We start from the raw sequence: 22,804 nt of genomic DNA, 5'->3' as shown, positions 1-22,804 counted from the left end.
AGAGAGAGAGGGGGGAGAGAGAGAGAGAGAGAGAGAGAGAGGGGGGGGAGAGAGAGAGAGAGAGAGAGAGAGAGGGCGGGAGAGAGAGAGAGAGAGGGAGAGAGAGAGGGAGAGAGAGAGAGGGGGGGGGGGGGGAGAGGAGAGAGAGACACACAGAGACAGGGGAAGAGAGTGATAGAGACACACCGAGCTGGAGGGGTTTGGGGGACAAAGTCTGTGCAAAGATATTGAACAGTTGCACCTGAGAAAACAATAAATCAAACCAAAACCCCGTGGAACGTTTCCAATGCACTTGCGTTTCCTTTTTTTATGCCATGGAATTAATTACAAAAAAAAACCTTAAAGCCAAAAGAGGAAGTGAGAAACTGGGTCCTTCTACAATTCTTTGTGTTTTTATATATATACACAAGAGATACATCGCTCACGGAGTTGAAACACAGTACAAAAGAAACACCTCAAAAGAAGCCAGAAAGACCACAATGTTCATATCACGTGAATTTCTCTAAAGAAAGGAGGGAGTGGGGAATACGGGGACGGTGTGTGTACACGTCGTCGGGGGGGGGGGGGGGGGGGGGTTAAATCAAATTCACTCTACATTTAGAAGCTCCTTCATCAGGATGGGGAGGGCATGGGGCGGAGAGGTGTGTTTCGGAAGAAGCAAGGTTTCCGTCCGGGCGCAGGAGGGAGGGTTGGGGGGGGGGGGGGGGGGGTTTCTGTCTTTATTTTTCCTCTTTTTTTAAAAAAAAAATCAAACCAAGCATCTCGGAATCTGAACGCGGAAAAAAAAAATGGAGAACTTACAAACTCTATATTACAGACAACAGTAAATCTGGGCATCACGGAAACATAACTGCAGAGCGTTTCTTGCTTCTCGTCTTTCGCTATGCAATTTGCGTTAGGATGTCCTGTTGCTTTCGACCGTCAACCGGAGGGTTTTTGTGAGGGTGGGGTGGGGGGGGGTTGTTTTAAAATGGGGGGGGGGGGGGGGGGCAAGAGGGAATGACAGGAAGATGGGTGGTGGGAGGGAGGGGGAAGAAGGGTCGGAGAGATCGGAGGGAGTCGCTCTCCTAACTCAAACCTGTGTTTGTGTGTGTTTCTGTTGCTTGCCTTTTTGAAGCCAGGGTTACGTACGTACGTGGGCTTGGGGGGGGTGGGGGGGTTACACGTGTTGTTGTGGTAGGGGAGACTGTGGGGGTGAGAGGGGGAAGAGGGGTGGGACGGCTGGGGGGTCCTGTAGGGGGGAGGGGGCCACAACCTCACTTCCCACAATCACCATCACCCCCCTCCCCCCCTCTCTCACCCCTCCCCTTGCTCTGCTCAGTTGGGACCCCAGTAGCCCGAGCTGTTGTAAGCAGACTTATTCCCCTGCGACTTCTGCTGGATGCTGCTGGTTGGAGTACGCTGGCCTGTTCCACTCTATAGACCGCGGGGATGGGGGAGAAAGAAAGAAAAGAGAAAGGAAAAAAAAATTTTTTAAAACTGTTCACTTGGCCACTTGCCCCTCCGCGCACAGTCCCGCTAACTCTCCAGCTCATGCCCCCCCCCTCCTCCACTACCTGCGGGCAGGTGGGGAACGAGCGCGGTCAGAACAGCCCAGTGGCTCCCACAGACATGGTGGGCCGAAGGGCCAATTCCTGCGCTGTTTCCAAACTCGACAGAAGAGAGCTCCCGTCTCCCCGATTAAATCCTTTTCAAAGCACCACCCCCACTGCAACTCCTCAGAACGCCAGACCGCTGGAATTTCATTTGTGTAGCATCCCTCTTGGGAGGCTATTTGAAATTGGAGAACTCAAAAGCCCCATTCCCCCGACTCCCTTCTCAGCCTCTCCCTCTCCCTCCCCCCCATTTGCCCTGCTCACTGAGCGACCTCTACCTGTGTTCACCTCCCCCCACCTCCCCACCTGACCCAACTACACCCTCTCTCTGCAACTCCCCTTTACCCCAATTCCCAGCCCTGAAGAGTTACACGTGAATCGTCGGCCTCTCCACCTCCTGATGCTGCCTGGCTTGCTATGTTCTCCCAGCCCCCTGCCAGTCTACCTCGGATTGCGGCATCCGCAGCTTTTTTTTGGTCTCCAACCAAAATTTGCTCATGGCCTACCCCCAGAAAAAGCAGCCCCCTCTGCGCCCCACCCTCTGAGATGGCACCCGCTCCCTCGACACCCCACCCTCCAGACGGCGCCCGCTTCCCTCAGCGCTGACCCTTGGCATCAGTGGACCGGGATCACGGGCCGGGAGGGAGATTTGACAAGAGGACGGCCAATGCCAGACGCCCCCATCCAAAGGGCACCTGACAACTCAGCCACTACCCCCCCCACCCCCGCAATTTGGATCGGCACGTCCATGTCATCGAGTCCCTACAAATTCGCCCACGAAGAGGTACAGACCAGGGCACATGTGGCCAGGTGGAAATGAGACTGGAGTCGAGAGTGTGGTGCTGGAAAAGCACAGCAGGTCAGGCAGCATCTGAGGCTCTGGCCCGAAACATCGACTCTCCTGCTCCTCGGATGCTGCCTGACCTGCTGTGCTTTTCCAGCACCGCACTCTCAACTCTGATCCCCTGCTTTTCCTCACTGTCTCTGGAAAGAGGCCAGTCAGCCCCATCCAGCTGGATATCCCGGGGGGGGGTTAACTTGCTGCAACGCGAGCGTTAAAGCATGCTGCCCTGAGCCGGGTGTAAAAGCTCGAGGGTCAGACGCAGCCCTCTCTCCTCGCAGCCCCCCCCCCCCCACCCGTGTACCTGGCCATCCTGTTGGAGGTGCAGGATCTGTGAGTGCATCTGCTGCTGGTGTGGTGCCAGGATGTGCATGAACGGCGGTGGGTAGCCGGCTGCGGTGGCAGGATTCACCGGACCCGCACTGCCCAGCGCTGATGGCAGTTGAACGAGGCAGCCGGAGTTCCAGTGTGAAAGCCCTGCTTCTCAAAAGACTGCGGGGCAGAAAAACACAAAGAGAGAGAGAGAGAGGCGCGGGTCAGAGGAGAAGGCACAGATGGGGCAGGGGGGACGCGCGGTGGAGAGAGAGAAGTGAGAAAGAGATGGTCAGAGGAGAAGATAGGGTGGGGGGGGTGAAGAGAGAGGGGGAGGGGTGGTCAGAAGAGAAGGCACAGAGTGGGCAGGGGCAGAGAGAGAGAGAGAGAGGAGTGAGGGGGGTAAGAAGGGGGAAAGAGGATGAGATTGCACAAAAGAGACAGAGAGAGAGAGAGAGACAGACAGACAGACAGAGAGAGACAGACAGAGAGACAGACAGACAGACAGAGAGACAGACAGACAGAGAGACAGACAGACAGAGAGACAGACAGACAGAGAGACAGACAGACAGAGAGACAGAGAAAGAGAGAGAGAGACAGAGACAGAGAAAGAGAGAGAGAGACAGGACAGAGAAAGAGAGAGAGAGACAGACAGAGAAAGAGAGAGAGAGACAGACAGAGAAAGAGAGAGAGAGACAGACAGAGAAAGAGAGAGAGAGACAGAGACAGAGACACAGACAGAGAAAGAGAGAGACAGAGAAAGAGAGAGACAGACAGAGAAAGAGAGAGACAGAGAAAAGAAAACAGATAGAACGTGCAATATGTTAACAAATTAAAACCAAAGGGAAGAGGAACCGCTCATGCTCCTTTGAATGTGAACCGGGCTTACCTGCTGGGTCTTACTGTACACAGATCCTGAGATGTCTGGGACACCGGTGTTACTGGAAGTCACTGACACACCAGCTAAAATGCCAAAACATCAAAATAAAGTGCAGTGAGTAACTCAGTCCAGGCAGGACGACACAAAAATGGGACACTGAGGGGGAAGTGCCACGGGGAAGTACGGTGCAGGGGGTAACGTCACTGGGTAAGTCATCCAGGCTGGGGACACAGGTTCGAATCCCACAGCAGTCAGCAGGATTTAGCTTCAGTTTATAAACCTGAAACTGGAAACTCACCTCGATGCATGGTGACAGCAGTTATCGACTGTGGAAATGAAAAACCCACTTGGGGGGGGGGGGGGGAGCTTCTGTACCAGAGGTGGGCGTACACCTGACTCCAGACCCCACACAGCAACCGGGTTAACTCTTCAAAGCACTTGGAGCAATTATGGAGGAACAAATACATTGTTCGTAAGTAACCCAGCCAGCAATGACCACATCCCGTGAATGAATAAAACACAAATAGAATCATAGAGTCTTAGAGATGTACAGCACGGAAACAGACCCTTCGGCCCAACCCGTCCATGCCGACCAGATATCCCAACCCAATCTAGCCCCACCTGCCAGCACCTGGCCCATATCCCTCCAAACCCTTCCTATTCATATACCCATCCAGATGCCTTTTCAATGCTGTCATTGTACCAGCCTCCACCACTTCCTCTGGCAGCTCATTCCATACACGTACCACCCTCTGCATGAAAAAGTTGCCCCTTAGGTCTCTTTTATATCTTTCCCCTCTCACCCTAAACCTATGCCCCTCTAGTTCTGGACTCCCCCCACCCCAGGGAAAAGACTTTGTCTATTTACCCTATCCATGCCACTCATAATTTTATAAACCTCTATAAGGTCCACCCCTCAGCCTCCGACGCTCCAGGGAAAACAGCCCCAGCCTGTTCAGCCTCTCTCTGTAGCTCACATCCTCCAACCCTGGCAACATCCTTGTAAATCTTTTCTGAACCCTTTCAAGTTTCACAACATCTTTCCGATAGGAAGGAGACCAGAATTGCATGCAATATTCCAACAGTGGCCTAACCAATGTCCTGCACAGCCACAACATGACCTCCCAACTCCTGGACTCAATACTCTGACCAATAAAGGAAAGCATACCAAATGCCTCCTTCACTATCCTATCTACCTGTGACTCCACTTTCAAGGAGCTATGAACCTGCACTCCAAGGTCTCTTTGTTCAGCAACACTCCCTAGGACCTTACCATTAAGTGTATAAGTCCTGCTAAGTTTGGTTTCTCAAAATGGAGCACCTCACATTTATCTGAATTAAACTCCATCTGCCACTTTCTCAGCCCATTGGCCCATCTGGTCCAGATCCTGTTGTAGTCTGAGGTAACCCTCTTCGCTGTCCACTACACCTCCAATTTTGGTGTCATCTGCAAACTTACTAACTTAGTACCTCTTATGCTCATATCCAAATCATTTATATAAATGATGAAAAGTAGAGGGCCCAGCACCGATCCTTGTGGCACTCCACTTGTCACAGGGCTCCAGTCTGAAAAACAACCCTCCACCACCACCCTCTGTCTTCTACCTTTGAGCCAGTTCAGTATCTAGTTCTTCCTGTATTCCATGAGATCTAACCTAGAGAGCGCGAGAGAGAGAGAGCGAGCTCGAGAGAGCGCGCGCACTGCGTCAGTTCTGGATCCAAATGGCTAGTTCTCCCTATATACCGCGAGCGCAAGGGAGGGGGGGAGGCGCGGGCGAGGGGGAGGCGAGCGCGAGAGGGGGGGCGAGCGCGAGAGGGGGAGCAAGCGCGAGAGGGGGAGGCAAGCGCGAGAGGGGGAGCAAGCGCGAGAGGGGGAGCAAGCGCGAGAGGGGGAGCAAGCGCGAGAGGGGGAGCAAGCGCGAGAGGGGGAGCAAGCGCGAGAGGGGGAGCAAGCGCGAGAGGGGGAGGGGGGGCAAGCGCGAGAGGGGGAGGGGGGCGAGAGGGGGAGGGGGGGGCGAGCGCGAGAGGGGGAGGGGGGCGAGCGCGAGAGGGGGAGGGAGGGGGGGCGAGCGCGAGAGGGGGAGGGGGGGGGCGCGAGCGCGAGAGGGGGAGGGGGGGGCGGAGCGCGAGAGGGGGAGGGGGGGGGCGAGCGCGAGAGGGGGAGACTGGGATTGTATAGATTTGAGTTTAGGACGAGAGGGGATCTGATTGAGACGTGTAAGAGTATTCAAGGATTGGACCCTCTGGAGGCAGGAAGCTGATGGGTGAGTCCCGAACCAGAGGGACACAGTTTAAAAATAAGGGGTAGGCCATTTAGGACAGAGTTGAGGAGAAACGTCTTCACCCAGAGAGTGGTGGTGTGTGGAATGGTCTGTCCCAGAAGGCAGTAGAGGCCAAGTCTCTGGATACTTTCAAGAAAGAGTTGGATAGAGCTCTTAAAGATAGTGGAATGAATGGTTATGGGGATAAGGCAGGAACAGGATACTGATTAAGGATGATCAGCCATGATCGTAATGAATGGTGCTGGTTCGAAGGGCCGAATGGCCGACTCCTACACCTATTGTCTTGATTCTCTGAAGGACACGGGTAGGGACTATTCTGTTCGGTTAATCAAATTCCAGATAACTGAATGCCGGATTAGTTTGGCCAACCATCAGGAGATTGCAATCTTGACGGATAATTGAGGTCCTCTACAGTCCCTTTATGGTAACCTCAGCCTGTGCAGGAACTGAACACATGCGGCTGGTGCATCTATACGCCAACTGTGCCTCCCCCACACGGGAACACGCACGCCCTCCCCTCACGTGAGCGGGCACACGCATGCCCCCTCCCCCCCGCACGACCGAGGGTCGAATCCCAGAACGGCCCTCCCTAATGGCACTGTGTGTTCCCCCCACCCCCCCACAGCGCACGGACTGCACTTGTTCAACTCAGCGGCTGATGGGAGGGAAGAATTCTAAAACGGGCGATACACAAATGCGGGGCCCAGAGAGAGTGGCGCCCTTGCCCAGCGCAAGGAAAAGCCATCGCTGGTCGGCTGAAGCCGGGCCAGGAGGGCTTCCCGGGTCAGGCCATGGAGAGAACGAGGAACACTTTTGGAAGAACGCTCCTGAGAGTGGGAGCGCGCTGGCGCTCCAGAGGCTGACAGCGCTCTGGGAACGGGAGGAAGTGACGCCGCTTGAACCCGTTGAGAGTCGGAATGACGACGGGGACGCCGACCAGCTCCGATGCCCCAGACCCCAATCCATGGAGCACGTGAACCCACCCCTGGGGGAAGTGGCTGGAAGGAACGGCCAAGTCCCTGGGATTGGCTCTCGCGGAAGCCGGGGGTGGGTGGTGGGGACGGCCCTACCAACGGGAGAGCGAGCCGGTCACTTACCGGTGCTGTAGCCGTGAGTTCCGTAGCCGCTCGCCTGCTGGAACGCTGTGGCCGGGGCATTCACATTCACACCATGCTGCTTCGACGATGTGGGGGGCACCTGCGGGGGGCCGTCAAAAAGAGAAGAATCCGTCAAACGTCCCCCGATCGGCAAGGATGGCACACGAGGGCGGCCCAGTGCTTGGCAAACACCTGGGCACGGCACCGGGAAGGGGCTGGATAGCACGTGGCGCCAACAGGGTGGGTTCAAAAACGATCCGCAGATGGAGTGGGACCACCTGCCATCAGCCCCCCCCCCCCCCGCGCTGAATGGACCATCAAAACAACGCGTCAAAAACTGTGGCGCTGGAATAGCGCAGCCGGTCAGGCAGCGCCTGAGGGGTCAGGAGAGTCGGCGTTCCGAGCGTCACAACATTCCCGATTCAGGGAATGTGCCCAAAGCCTCTCCTGTCCCTCGGATGCGCTTTTCCAGCGCTGTGCTTTTTTTGACGGTGCTCCCCAGCGTCGGCAGTCGCTCACTTTCTCCACCAAAACGGTGGGACCATTGCAGCACTTCAACTGAGGCTAACCGTGGAACCCATCCCAATGAGTGCCAATATTGGAGGGGGGATCAGCCCATGAGACGCAGAAGCAGAGGAAGGTCCATCGAGTCCGCAGCTGCATCCAATGAGATCTTGGCCTGTCCTCAACTCCCACCTTCCTGCCTGTTCCCCTCACTGATTTAAAGATCATCTATCTCAGCCTTAAAATTAAGCCGAATTAGCTGCGTGACGAAGACGTAGGAATCAGACTATGTGACCCCACTGAGTCTGCTCCACCCTTCAGCCAGGTTTCTCCTGCCTTCTCCCTGTAACCAGTAATCCCCCTGACCAATCAAGAACCTCTGTCTTACACTTCAGCAGCCAGCATCGGCAACACTCCGCAGTAAACAATCCCACAAGATTCACTCCCTTTCAAGAGAAGAAATCCCTTTACGTCGGTCTTCAATGGACCACCCCTTACTCTGAAACGATGCCCCTACTCAAGGGGAAACAGCCTCTCCATAATTGCTGCTGTCAATCTCCCCCCCCCGAGAATCCTCAGTAAGGTCCCTTCTCATTCTGCTGAACTCGGAGTACAGGCCCAATCCACTCAACCTCTCCTCACAAAACAGTCCCACCCCAGGGCCCGGAATCAGCCGAGTGAACCCTCTCTGGAGCGCCTCCAGCGCGCCGGTCTCTCTTTCCGCCCCAGAACGGTTCACGGTATTGCAGATGTGGTCTCGCGTAGGTTTAGCAAACCCTCCCTTGATTCCGACCCTGGGTTTGAGACAGTCCAAGTTTCGGGAGGGGCGACCCGGTCAAACCACTTCGGGATTGTACGCCCTCCAGTGAGAGCGCCCCTCGCTCTTTGAACCAACACCAGGTGCCTCATCGGAGAGCCCACACATGGTCTCCCGCCCCACTCCTCCTCGCCCAGGAAGTAGCCTCAAGGACCAGCGAGGTGGTGGGGGGGGGGGGGGCGTAGAAGAGTCTCACAGCACGGAAACAGACCCTTCGGCCCAACCGGTCCATGCTGACCATAATCCCAAACTAAACCAGTCCCCACCTGCCTGCTCCTGGCCCATAGCCCTCCCCAAACATGTCCTACTCACGGAACTGCCCCAATGTCTTTTAAATCTTCTAACCGTACCCACATTCAACACTTCCTCAGGAAATACATTCCACACTTTTAAAAAAGTTGCCCCTTGTGCTTTTAAATCTCTCTCCTCTCACTTTACAAATACGCCCCTAGTCTTGAAATCCCCCCGTCCTTGGGAAAAAGACACCTGCCATTCAGCTTGTCTGTAGCCCTCACGGCTTTTCAACCGCTACAAGGTCACCCCCTCAACCTCCTATGTTCTAGTGAAAAGACCTCCCAGCCTGTCCAGCCTCTGCTTACAGCTCAGACCGTCCATTCCCAACATCATCTGGTAGATCTCTCCTGAACCTTCTCCCTCAATCTCCTTCCTGCAACAGGGCGACCAGAACTGGACACAGTTCTCCAGACGAGGCCTCACCAATGTCCTGTACAACCCTAAAATGGCGTTCTAACACGTGTACAGAGGAACCTTGATTAGCCAAAGGACACAGGTGGGGAGTATTTTCTTTGGTTAATCGAGTGCTGGATAATATAGCTAGACACGCATCGAGATCATGCGATTTTGTTCTGATAATCCGAAATTAGATTATTCAAATGCTGGATAATCGAGGTTCTTCTGTACTCTAAAGGTCCGAGCGATGAAAGCAAGCATGCTAAACACCCTTGAAACCATCCTATGGCATTCCAACAGGAATTCTATCTACAAACACATTGACTTGGGTCCCATTTACCACCCCCCCCCCCTGAGAAATACAGGAAATGACATTACCATAGGAAAGGATGTCACCACAGGAAATGACATCACCAACCCAAGTAAACCCAAACATATAAATACAAAGCGGGCTACACCACCGGTGCTTCATTCAGAGGCTCACTGAAGATGTTATCTAGTATGGTGACAAAACGTCTGAAAACGAACCTTCCAGCTTAGCGAGCAAACCTACATCCAGAACCACACAATCTATATTGTCACAAACTTCAAAAGGTTACGTACCTAGGTTCCCATGTCTCCCTGTTCTAGAACACCACCCAAGGAGCAGTAAATCTCACGACCTTTACAAAGTACACAGACGAGTACTTGAAGTCTGTCGATTATTGGAAAAACCCATCTGGTTCACTAATGTCTTTTAGGGAAGGAAACCGCTATTCCTTCCCTAGTCTGGGCCTACATGTGACTCTAGACCCACAGCGACGTGGTTGACTCTTAACTGCCCTCTGGAGCAATTAGGGATGGGCGATAAATGTTGGGACCCAAATTTGTGAATGGATTTTTAAAAATAAAAATCCCAGGATATGGACCAAGTACAGGAACACGGGACCAGTATAGATTTTTCTCTGTGCAGACTCAATGAGCTGAAGGGCCTCTCCCACTTTGCGATCGATTTTACGAGGGGGGGCGCGAAAGCAAAACGTGGGCCGGAAAACATGAAACTGCAGGATAGAAGGGAACAACACTAGTGCTTCCAGTTAGGGGGTGCGAGAGGTAGCAAAGCCTATGCTAGCTGGCTTGAGACACCTCTCCCTGTCCACCACGCACCTACCCCCTTCCAAATTCCCCAACAGTTAAAAAAAAAATCCACCCCCCTCCCCACCCCGAAAATAATTACTGCAAGAATATTTGCAGAATCTCTTTTCGAAGGTTTTGGAAGCTCGCTTCCTGGAAAACAAACCTGCCTACAATCAGGAAGATAAGGCTATCATGACTGAAACACAGACTGCACTTCTCAGATAGTGACCAGAACACGCAAAACCTTTCTCTGTTTTGAAGATATGAAGTGAGGTTGGGATGACCCTGACACGAGTTGGAAGTGGATTCTGCAGATGCTGGAAAAGCACGGTAGGTCAGGCAGCATTCAAGGAGCAGAAGAAGCGATGTTTTGGGCAGGAGCTCTTCATCAGGAATGGCCTCACTCTTGATGAGGGGCTTTTGCCCGAAACGTCGATCTTCCTGCTCCTCGGATGCCGTCTGATCCTCTGTGCTTTTCCAGCACCACCCCAATCTTGACCAGAGAGAGCCGGAAGCAGCGAAATCAACGTTTCGGGCAAAAGCCCTTCATCAGGAATAAAGGCAGTGAGCCTGAAGCGTGGAGAGATAAGCTCGAGGAGGGTGGGGGTGGGGAGAGAGTAGCATAGAGTACAATGGGTGAGTGGGGGAGGGGATGGCCTCCTTCTTTAGAGACCGCAATTTCCCTTCCCACGTGGTTAAAGATGCCCTCCAACGCATCTCGTCCACATCCCGCACCTCCGCCCTCAGACCCCACCCCTGCAACCGTAACAAGGACAGAACGCCCCTGGTGCTCACCTTCCACCCTACAAACCTTCGCATCAACCAAATCATCCGCCGACATTTCCGCCACCTCCAAAAAGACCCCACCACCAGGGATATATTTCCCTCCCCACCCCTTTCCGCCTTCCGCAAAGACCGTTCCCTCCGTGACTACCTGGTCAGGTCCACAACCCCCTACGACCCACCCTCCCATTCTGGCACTTTCCCCTGCCACCGCAGGAACTGTAAAACCTGTGCCCACACCTCCTCCCTCACCTCTATCCAAGGCCCTAAAGGAGCCTTCCACATCCATCAAAGTTTCACCTGCACATCCACCAATATCATTTATTGTATCCGTTGCTCCCAATGTGATCTCCTCTACATTGGGGAGACTGGGCGCCTCCTAGCAGAGCGCTTTAGGGAACACCTCCGAGACACCCGCACCAATCAACCACACCACACCGTGGCCCAACATTTCAACTTCCCCCTCCCACTCTGCCGAGGACATGGAGGTCCTGGGCCTCCTTCACCGCCGCTCCCTCACCACCAGACGCCTGGAGGAAGAACGCCTCATCTTCTGCCTCGGAGCACTTCAACCCCAGGGCATCAATGTGGACTTCAACAGCTTCCTCATTTCCCCTTCCCCCACCTCATCCTAGTTTCAAACTTCCAGCTCAGTTACTGCCTCCTTGACTTGTCCGACCTGCCTATCTCCTTTTCCACCTATCCACTCCACCCTCTCCTCCTTGACCTATCACCTTCATCCCCTCCCCCACTCACCCATTGTACTCTATGCTACTTTCTCCCCACCCCCACCCTCCTCTAGCTTATCTCTCCACGCTTCAGGCTCACTGCCTTTATTCCTGATGAAGGGCTTTTGCCCGCAACGTTGATTTCGCTGCTCCTTGGATGCTGCCTGAACTGCTGTGCTCTTCCAGCACCACTAATCCAGTATTTGATTTTCAGCATCTGCAGTCATTGTTTTTACCAGAGAGAGCCGGAGTCAGGCAGCAGCCGCTCGGCCCATCCCTGGCTGTGCTGGACCCACTAAAGTCAGGAAAGCATGGAGAAGTCAGGAGGAGTGCTCTGGTCCAGACGAAGTGGAAGTCGCTTGCTCACCTCCCGCACCCGTGACAGGGGACACCCTTCCTTCCCGCTCCCCCCGTCACAGTTCACAGGCGGTACTCACGGCAAACATGGCGGGTCCGTACTGGAAGGTGTTGGGGAGCCCGGGCACGCCGGCGTAGTATGGCAGACTGGTGTAGCTGTAGCCCGGTGGCAAGGCTGGATTCAGGAAGGTCTGCTGCGTGGTGTGGTGGCTCTGCGTTTGGTTCTGCTGAGGCTGCGCCAGTGTGGTGGCTGGGGCAGGAGAGGAGGCGTCTCCACGGCCAAACTTCGTCAGGTCTCCTGGGGGAGGGCCGCGGGGAACGAGTGAGGGAGATGGAGAAGTGCGGGGGGGGAAAAGAGAATGAAGGTTTGTGGTTACCAGTGATTCTTCTTGACAGTTTAACCTCCCCCCTCCAATGCATCTCTGGTGCTGAAACCTCTTGTCCCTTACCAGAGTACGGATTATTTGTCAGGCTGGCTTCCCTTCCAGTGATCGGGGTGGTGGGAGCGGCAAACGGAATCCCATAATAGTCCTGAGGAAGAGACAGCATGCGGTTAGACACGAGGCCAGGGGTCTGTGGCGTGTCACGGCAATACTGCGGTTACGTGGCACCAATACCAGCGCCCAGGCAGGCTCAGTGCCATCGCCCTGGCACAAAGTCACCAACAGCCCCATTCTGACTGGCCCCCTCACCTTCCAACACCGACTCAGCCTTCCTTAGGGCCATCGACAGGGGGAGGCACTTCAGCCAATCCAGAGCCCCAGGTTAATCGTCTGGGGATGAGGATACGAATCACACCACAGCAGAACTTTGATGTAAAAGGAAACAGCAGCGAGTTTAATGGTGACTGCCAGCTGTCTAGTGGAGTACTGTATCCAGTTCTGGTCCCCTTTTGGAGGAAGCACGTTGAGTCAGAGAGAGAGTTACCAGGATGTTGCCAGAAATGGAGGGACTGAGCAATAAGGTTAGGCTGAGACTTTCTTTCACTGGAGTGGAGGAGATTGAGGGATGAGGTTTACAAAATCACGAGGGGTAGGTGTGAAGTGGAGGAGCCGGTGTTACACTGGGGTGGACTAAGTTATAAATCACACGACACCAGGTTATAGTCCAACAGGTTAAAATGGTGTATGATTTTTAACTATGAGGGGGATAGATGAGGCAAATGGCAGGTTAATTTTTCCTAGGGTGGGGGATCTCAAGACTAGATGCTTTTTTTTTTTGAAAAAGGAGAAGAGGAGAAAGATTTTAAAAGAGACATCGGGGGCAGTTTTTTTTATTTAAAAAGGGAGTGGTTCACGTGTGGAATGAACTTCCAGAGGAACTGGTGGATGTGGATACAGTTACAATGTTTAAAAGACATTTGGATAAGGACATGAGCAGGAAAAGGTCTGGAGGGATATGGGCCAGGAGCAGGAAGGTGGGACTAATTAATTTGGGATTATGGTCAGCACGGACTACTTGGACCCAAGGGTCCGGTTCCGTGCTGTAGGACTTCTAAAGGCCCTGAGGGTTCTTTAACTGGGACAGAAACCTGCCATCCTGACCTGGTCTGGGCCAGCTTTTAGGCTTTACTTTATTGCTTTATTTCTCGAGAACTTATAGAGTTATACAGTCACAGAGCTGTGCAAGATGGAAACAGACCCTCCCCAGTCCAACTTGTCCATGCCGATCAGATATCCTAGCCTCATCTAGTCCCATTTGCCAGCACTTGGCTCATATCCCTCTCAACCCTTCCTATTCATGTATCCATCCAGATGCCTTTTAAAAGTTGTAATTGTACCAGCCTCCACCACTTCCTCTGGCAGCCCATTCCATACACGCATCACCCTCTGTGTGAAAAAGTTGCCCCTCAGGTCCCTTTTATATCTTTCCCCTCTCACCCTAAACCTATGCCCCTCTAATTCTGGACTCCCCCACCCCAGGGAAAAGACCTTGTCTATTTACCCTATCCCATGCCCCTCATGATTTTATAAACCTCTCTAAAGGTCACCCCATCAGCCTCCGACACTCCAGGGAAAACAGAGCCAGCCTGTTCAGCCTCTTCCCTGTAGCTCAAACCCTCCGACCCGGGCAACATCCCTGCAATTCTTTGCTGAACCCTTTCAAGTTTCACAACATCCACCTTAAAGAGCATCATCTCAAAATAGGGTCTTCCATCTGGGACAGTATGAGGGGGAATTTCTTCGGAGGGTAGTCAGTCTGGGGATTACATGATCACAGCAGGTAGTCAAGGCTGGATCATTAAGTATATTTAAACTCAGTAAGGATACCAAAGGGGATTGGGGAGAAGGCAGAGAAGTGGAGTTGAGGATTATGAGCTTAAATGGGCTTTGCCAGTGTACGTTTGAGCACAACAAGACTCCAATATTTAAACCTTGATGTTATGGGACAGGGCTTCTTAGCCATGCGGAGGGACTGTTGCTCTGGTGGTGGGGGGGGGGGGGGGGGCGATCGCCCCCTCTATCGCAGGCCAGGCAGGGGGCTCACCGCCCGTCTGAAGGGTCACCCGATCTGACCAGGCCAGGGCTCCGGCCGCCGGCACTCAGAGGAGGAGGAGGAGGAGGAGGAGGAGGAGGAGGAGGAATCCCTTCCCTCCCAAGAGGGAGGGGTCTGTGGAATTCTTCACCGCACAGGGCTGTCAAAGTTGGTTTGTTACGGATTTGAGGCCGAGGATTTCTACATCGGGAAGGGAATGAAGGCGCCATGGTGAAAGGGCAGGAACGGGTGGGAGTTGAGGACGCCTGCGATCTCATTGAGTGGCAGGGTACTCTATCAGCTGAACGACCCAGGGTCTTTCCCCTGGGGTAAGTGAGCCCAAAACCAGAGGGCACAGGTTTAAGGTGAGAGGGGAAAGATTTAAAAGGATCCAAGGGGCAACCTTTAAATGCAGAAGGTGGTGTGTGTATGGAATAAGCTGCCAGATGAAGTGGTGGAGGGCTAGTACAATTACATTCTGCTGGATCTTTTGATCGCACCGAATTGTGGAGCAGGTCTGATGGACCGGATAGCCTTTTTTTTCAATGTCTATTCGCGTGAGGCCATCCTGCACACCTCTCCTCCACGTCCTTTGTGAAGGACGTTGGTCAGGCCACTTTTGGAATACTGCGTTCAACTCTGGTCTCCCTGCTGTAGAAAGGATGTTGCAAAACTTGCAAGGGTTCAGAAGGATGTTGCCAGCGTTGGGAGGGTTTGAACTATCGGGGAGGGGCTGAACAGGCTGAGACTATTTACTTTCCCTGGAGTGTGTCGGAGGCTGGTGGGTGACCTTATAAAATCATGAGGGAAATGGATAGGGTGAATACTCAGGGTCTTTTCCCCAAGGTAGGCAAGTCCAAAGCGAGAGGGCATGGGTTTAAGGCGAGAGGGGAAAAAGGCTTAATAGGGATCCATGAGGCAACTTTTTCACACAGAGGGTGGTGCGTGTATGGAATGAGCTGCCAGAGGATGTGGTGGAGGCTGGTACAATTACAACACGGTGGATCAGTGCTTCACAGTGCCAGGGACCTGGGTTCAATTCCAGCCTCGGGCGACTGTCTGTATGGAGTTTGCACATTCTCCTCGTCTCTGCATGGGTTTCCTCTGGGTGCTCCAGGCACCCCCCCCCGCCCCTGCTCTCAGTCTGAAGATGTGCAGTTTAAGGTGAATTGGCCACGCAAAATTGCCCATAGTGTTCAGGGATGTGTACATGAGGTGCATTAGTCAGGGGAAATGTAGAGTAAGAGGGTTGGGGAATGGGTCTGGGTGGGTTACTCTCCGGAGGGTCAGTGTGGACTGGTTGGGCCAAAGGGCCTGTCTCCACACCGTAGGGAATCTATGGTTCTTACAAGTTGTCAGGATGGGTACATGAATAGGAATGGGTGCAATGGGCCAAACACTGGCAAATGGGACTAGATTAGTATCGGATATCTGCTCGGCACGGACGAGTTGGACCGAAGGGTCTGTTTGCGTGCTGTATGACTATAACGCAATCGCCCAGTTCGGGCTTTCCATCAGGTGACTGTTACTGAGAAACCACTGACAGCTCAAGTCTTCCCCCCTCCCCACCCCGACTCAGGGAGATCAAACACTTACCAGAGGAAACCTTGTCTGAAGCATTTGCAAATCGTCATAGCCGTACACCTGAGGCTGGGACAAAGAGAACGTTAACAGAATTTGCCCGGGGACAAACCTGCGTTCAACTTCAACTCAACTCTGTCAGGAAGGGCGGGAGTGGGAGCATGCGATCGATATACACGTTCTCATGTATACCGAAGTACAGTGAAAAGCTAAGTTTACGAGCAGTGCAGATCACAGACAGCAGGGATGCACGGATCAAAAGACATAAGAGGCACAGCACGGTAACAGCTTCCTGCTTCATTAGTACAATCCCTCTGATTCAGGGACATCCACTGTGTCGCTGGGTGGAAGGGCTGATTCCATCAGGGGGTGGGTGTGAAGCAGGGGCCTGGGGAAGGCAGAGGTAGGGGGGGAGGGAGGGTGGGTGGCTTCCATCTGAATCCCCTGCGGCCCCTGTTTTCCCCGTCCAATGGTCTGGCTTCAATCAGATGATACGCCAGGGTCACCAAACACTCTTAGTGCCAGTGTTCACACACGTCCCTCTCTCGAGCAGGGGAGGGAGAAGAAATATCAGAGCAGCACCCCCAGGCTCTTCATGTTTGGCCGTTATTAGTGGGTTTTTGTTTGCAGGTTGGAATGAGGGAACAGTATCGCCATATAGAACAGCCCGTGTATTACCACCCGGGTGCAGAGAAACCCAATGGCACACCTTTTTTAAACACACGTTCCTCACCTGATATGCGGGGAGCAGTCCCGGTGCCACAATGTATGGGTTAGGCAGCAACGGTGGAACCCCCGGGGGCAGATTGGGAGGAGCTTTCCCTGAAAACCATTAGAATTAAACATTAATGTTACATGGGGTCACTGTCGGGTCACAATTCAACAGCAACAAGGAAACACTGCTTCGATCTAATCCATTTGAATTACTATGCAGCACCCCAAAGCAACGCTCTCAGTCAGAGGTTAGACACACAGTAAAACTTCCCCTACTCCTAAACTCAGAGTTTAGCTCTCTCTACACTATCCCCCTTCACATCAAACACTCCCAGAGACAGGGACACCACATATTTACACAGTAAAGCTCTCTCTACACTGTCCCCCAAACAAACACTCGAGGGACAGGGACAGCATGGGGTCAGATACAGAGTAAAGCTCCCTCTACACTGTCCCCCATCAAACACTCCCAGGGACAGGGACAGCATGGGGTCAGATACAGAATAAAGCTCCCTCTACACTGTCCCCCATCACACACTCCCAGGGACAGGGACAGCATGGGGTCAGATACAGAATAAAGCTCCCTCTACACTGTCCCCCATCAAACACTCCCAGGGACAGGGACAGCACGGGGTTAGATACAGAATAAAGCTCCCTCTACACTGTCCCCCCATCAAACACTCCCAGGTACAGGGACAGCATGGGGTTAGATACAGAGTTGAGCTTGCTCTGCACTGTTCCCAAAAACTCCCACAATAGGGACCACGAGGTTACACATGGAGCCTAAACTCGAAATGAACTAAATACAGATTTTATTTTGTGTTTATTTTTTTTTAAAAAAGGCTAACCGCAGTCATAGTGACGATGAAATCGCTGAGTGCGAGTGAGCTGGGGGAGTTGTTCCTTCACTCATGTCCTTCCTGGCAAGTGCTGACACGTCCTGGTCTGGCCTTTGGCTGACTCCACACCCACAGCACTGCGGTAGACACATAGCTAGCTGCCTTCTGCCAGCAAGCCCCTCAGACACAGCACAGCACCCCCTCCCCAACCAGAAGTCAAAGGAAGAACAACTCTGTGCCATTGTGTCCCTATGCCACACGGACTGCAGCAGCACAGCACTGGCTTTAAGGTGAGGCGGTCAGAGCTGGCTTAGACAGCAGCACACAAACCTCGGGAAGCTGTCTCGTCACAGGAACGACGGGTGAGCGGATCGAAACAGAGGTGGGGGGGGAATCCGAGAAGACTTTTCCCCGAGTGGACGCCTGGAGGACATTTCCCTGTGTGGGAGAAGTGGGGGAAGCGGACCCTAAAAACGAAGAGGGCTCCCATCGAAGGTGGGAGCCCCCCTCTTCCGTACAGAGCGCAGAGACAGAATCACTGACACCACAGGAGGCCATTCAGCCTGCCCTGTCATCAAATGACGATCAGTCACTTCGATGCATTTTACCTACATCTCCTAATCCCAGTGATCAGAAATCTCGACCCTGAACAGACAAAGTCTGAGCCTCCCCTGTGCCGTACACTTCTAAAAACACACATTCTCGACGAAAATAATTTCTTTGCGTGTCCAACTTAAATGCCACCCTGATTTTTAAATCACTCCTCCCTAGTTCTACATTCCCTAACCAGGGGAACCACCTTGTCTGTATCGAACTCGGAGTAGCCCTTTAAGTATTTGCCAGTTTCAATGAGATCACCCCCTCATTCAGAGAGTCTCCAGAGAATACAGATATTGGCCGAATCTCTCTCCATTAGGTACAGCCTGGTCAGCCCAGGAATGTACCGAGTTAATCTTAGGAAAAGTGACCAATACGGGGCGGGCCCACACCCCCCCAGACACGGTCTAAACAGGGCGGGCCCACACCCCCCCAGACACGGTCTAAACAGGGCGGGCTCACACCCCCCCAGACACGGTCTAAACAGGGCGGGCCCACACCCCCCCCCAGACACGGTCTAAACAGGGCGGGCCCACACCCCTCCAGGTACGGTCTAAACAGGGCGGGCCCACACCGCCCCAGACACGGTCTAAACAGGGCGGGCCCACACCCCTCCCAGGTACGGTCTAAACAGGGCGGGCCCACACCCCCCCAGACACGGTCTAAACAGGGCGGGCCCACACACCCCCAGACACGGTCTAAACAGGGCACCCACACCCCCCCAGACACGGTCTAAACAGGGCGGGCCCACACCCCCCCAGACACGGTCTAAACAGGGCGGGCCCACACCCCCCCAGACACGGTCTAAACAGGGCGGGCCCACACCGCCCCAGACACGGTCTAAACAGGGCGGGCCCACACCCCCCCAGACACGGTCTAAACAGGGCGGGCCCACACCCCTCCCAGGTACGGTCTAAACAGGGCGGGCCCACACCCCCCCAGGCACGGTCTAAACAGGGCGGGCCCACACCCCCCCAGACACGGTCTAAACAGGGCGGGCTCACACCCCCCCAGACACGGTCTAAACAGGGCGGGCCCACACCCCCCCCAGACACGGTCTAAACAGGGCGGGCCCACACCCCCCCAGACACGGTCTAAGCAGGGCGGGCCCACACCCCCCCAGACACGGTCTAAACAGGGCGGGCCCACACCCCCCCAGACACGGTCTAAACAGGGCGGGCCCACACCCCCCCAGACACGGTCTAAACAGGGCGGGCCCACACCCCCCCAGACACGATCTAAACAGGGCACCCACACCCCCCCAGGCACGGTCTAAACAGGGCGGGCCCACACCCCCCCAGGTACGGTCTAAACAGGGCGGGCCCACACCCCCCCAGACACGGTCTAAACAGGGCGGGCCCACACCCCCCCAGGTACGGTCTAAACAGGGCGGGCCCACACCCCCCCAGGTACGGTCTAAACAGGGCGGGCCCACACCCCCCCAGGTACGGTCTAAACAGGGCGGGCCCACACCCCCCCAGGTACGGTCTAAACAGGGCGGGCCCACACCCCCCCAGGTACGGTCTAAACAGGGCGGGCCCACACCCCCCCAGGTACGGTCTAAACAGGGCGGGCCCACACCCCCCCAGACACGGTCTAAACAGGGCGGGCCCACACCCCCCCAGGCACGGTCTAAACAGGGCGGGCCCACACCCCCCCAGACACGATCTAAACAGGGCGGGCCCACACCCCCCCAGGCACGGTCTAAACAGGGCGGGCCCACACCCCCCCAGACACGATCTAAACAGGGCGGGCCCACACCCCCCCAGACACGGTCTAAACAGGGCGGGCCCACACCCCCCCAGACACGGTCTAAACAGGGCACCCACACCCCCCCAGACACGGTCTAAACAGGGCACCCACACCCCCCCAGACACGGTCTAAACAGGGCACCCACACCCCCCCAGACACGGTCTAAACAGGGCACCCACACCCCCCCAGACACGGTCTAAACAGGGCGGGCCCACACCCCCCCAGACACGGTCTAAGCAGGGCACCCACACCCCCCCAGACACGGTCTAAACAGGGCGGGCCCACACCCCCCCAGGTACGGTCTAAACAGGGCACCCACACCCCCCCAGACACGGTCTAAACAGGGCGGGCCCACACCCCCCCAGACACGGTCTAAACAGGGCGGGCCCACACCCCCCCAGACACTGTCTAAACAGGGCGGGCCCACACCCCCCCAGACACGGTCTAAACAGGGCGGGCCCACACCCCCCCAGACACGGTCTAAACAGGGCGGGCCCACACCCCCCCAGACACGGTCTAAACAGGGCGGGCCCACACCCCCCCAGACACGGTCTAAGCAGGGCACCCACACCCCCCCAGACACGGTCTAAACAGGGCGGGCCCACACCCCCCCAGGTACGGTCTAAACAGGGCACCCACACCCCCCCAGGCACGGTCTAAACAGGGCGGGGGCACACCCCCCCAGGTACGGTCTAAACAGGGCACCCACACCCCCCCAGACACGGTCTAAACAGGGCACCCACACCCCCCCAGACACGGTCTAAACAGGGCACCCACACCCCCCCAGACACGGTCTAAACAGGGCACCCACACCCCCCCAGACACGGTCTAAACAGGGCGGGCCCACACACCCCCAGACACGGTCTAAACAGGGCGGGCCCACACCCCCCCAGGTACGGTCTAAACAGGGCGGGCTCACACCCCCCCAGACACGGTCTAAACAGGGCGGGCCCACACCCCTCCCAGGTACGGTCTAAACAGGGCGGGCCCACACCGCCCCAGACACGGTCTAAACAGGGCGGGCCCACACCCCCCCAGACACGGTCTAAACAGGGCGGGGGCACACCCCCCCAGACACGGTCTAAACAGGGCGGGCCCACACCCCCCCCAGGTACGGTCTAAACAGGGCGGGGGCACACCCCCCCAGACACGGTCTAAACAGGGCGGGGGCACACCCCCCCAGACACGGTCTAAACAGGGCGGGGGCACACCCCCCCAGACACGGTCTAAACAAGGCGGGCCCACACCCCCCCAGACACGGTCTAAACAGGGCGGGCCCACACCCCCCCAGGTACGGTCTAAACAGGGCGGGCCCACACCCCCCCCAGGTACGGTCTAAACAGGGCGGGCCCACACCCCCCCAGACACGGTCTAAACAGGGCGGGCCCACACCCCCCCAGACACGGTCTAAACAGGGCGGGCCCACACCCCCCCAGGCACGGTCTAAACAGGGCGGGCCCACACCCCCCCAGACACGGTCTAAACAGGGCGGGCCCACACCCCCCCAGACACGGTCTAAACAGGGCGGGCCCACACCCCCCCAGGTACGGTCTAAACAGGGCGGGCCCACACTCCCCCAGGTACGGTCTAAACAGGGCGGGCCCACACCCCCCCAGACACGGTCTAAACAGGGCGGGCCCACACCCCCCCAGACACGGTCTAAACAGGGCGGGCCCACACTCCCCCAGGTACGGTCTAAACAGGGCGGGCCCACACCCCCCCCAGGCACGGTCTAAACAGGGCGGGGGCACACCCCCCCAGACACGGTCTAAACAGGGCGGGCCCACACCCCCCCAGACACGGTCTAAACAGGGCGGGCCCACACCCCCCCAGACACGGTCTAAACAGGGCGGGCCCACACCCCCCCAGACACGGTCTAAACAGGGCGGGCCCACACCCCCCCAGACACGGTCTAAGCAGGGCGGGCCCACACCCCCCCAGGTACGGTCTAAACAGGGCGGGCCCACACCCCCCCCAGACACGGTCTAAACAGGGCACCCACACCCCCCCAGGCACGGTCTAAACAGGGCGGGCCCACACCCCCCCAGACACGGTCTAAACAGGGCGGGGGCACACCCCCCCCCAGACACGGTCTAAACAGGGCACCCACACCCCCCCAGGCACGGTCTAAACAGGGCGGGCCCACACCCCCCCAGACACGGTCTAAACAGGGCGGGCCCACACCCCCCCCCAGACACGGTCTAAACAGGGCGGGCCCACACCCCCCCAGGTACGGTCTAAACAGGGCGGGCCCACACCCCCCCAGACACGGTCTAAACAGGGCGGGCCCACACCCCCCCAGACACGGTCTAAACAGGGCGGGCCCACACCCCTCCCAGGTACGGTCTAAACAGGGCACCCACACCCCCCCAGACACGGTCTAAACAGGGCGGGGGCACACCCCCCCCAGACACGGTCTAAACAGGGCGGGCCCACACCCCCCCAGACACGGTCTAAACAGGGCGGGGGCACACCCCCCCCAGACACGGTCTAAACAGGGCGGGCCCACACCCCTCCAGGTACGGTCTAAACAGGGCGGGCCCACACCGCCCCAGACACGGTCTAAACAGGGCGGGCCCACACCCCCCCAGGTACGGTCTAAACAGGGCGGGGGCACACCCCCCCAGGTACGGTCTAAACAGGGCGGGCCCACACCCCCCCAGACACGGTCTAAACAGGGCGGGCCCACACCCCCCCCGGACACGGTCTAAACAGGGCGGGCCCACACCCCCCCAGACACGGTCTAAACAGGGCGGGCCCACACCCCCCCAGACACGGTCTAAACAGGGCGGGCCCACACTCCCCCAGGCACGGTCTAAACAGGGCGGGGGCACACCCCCCCAG

The 22,804-nt window shown here is 56.2% G+C and overlaps 1 protein-coding gene across 1 annotated transcript in view; it reads right to left on the bottom strand.

Annotated features, from left to right (window-relative positions):
- Positions 1 to 977: 977 nt before the first annotated feature.
- ubap2l (ubiquitin associated protein 2-like) overlaps positions 978 to 22,804 on the bottom strand; it is a gene marked incomplete at its 5' end in the record, with an annotated part of 68,838 nt that continues 47,011 nt past the window's right edge. The window contains 9 exon segments of the mRNA XM_072548762.1: positions 978 to 1,416; positions 2,741 to 2,877; positions 2,880 to 2,928; positions 3,638 to 3,711; positions 7,008 to 7,107; positions 12,083 to 12,300; positions 12,452 to 12,533; positions 16,074 to 16,127; positions 16,792 to 16,880. Of these exon segments, the coding sequence (XP_072404863.1) occupies positions 1,318 to 1,416; positions 2,741 to 2,877; positions 2,880 to 2,928; positions 3,638 to 3,711; positions 7,008 to 7,107; positions 12,083 to 12,300; positions 12,452 to 12,533; positions 16,074 to 16,127; positions 16,792 to 16,880 (902 nt within the window).

This window comes from Chiloscyllium punctatum, chromosome 28 (assembly GCF_047496795.1).
Source record: "Chiloscyllium punctatum isolate Juve2018m chromosome 28, sChiPun1.3, whole genome shotgun sequence".
Taxonomy (NCBI): Eukaryota; Metazoa; Chordata; class Chondrichthyes; order Orectolobiformes; family Hemiscylliidae; genus Chiloscyllium; species Chiloscyllium punctatum.
Note: the sequence above shows the minus strand (reverse complement) of the source record. Positions and strands in the feature narration are given on the sequence as shown.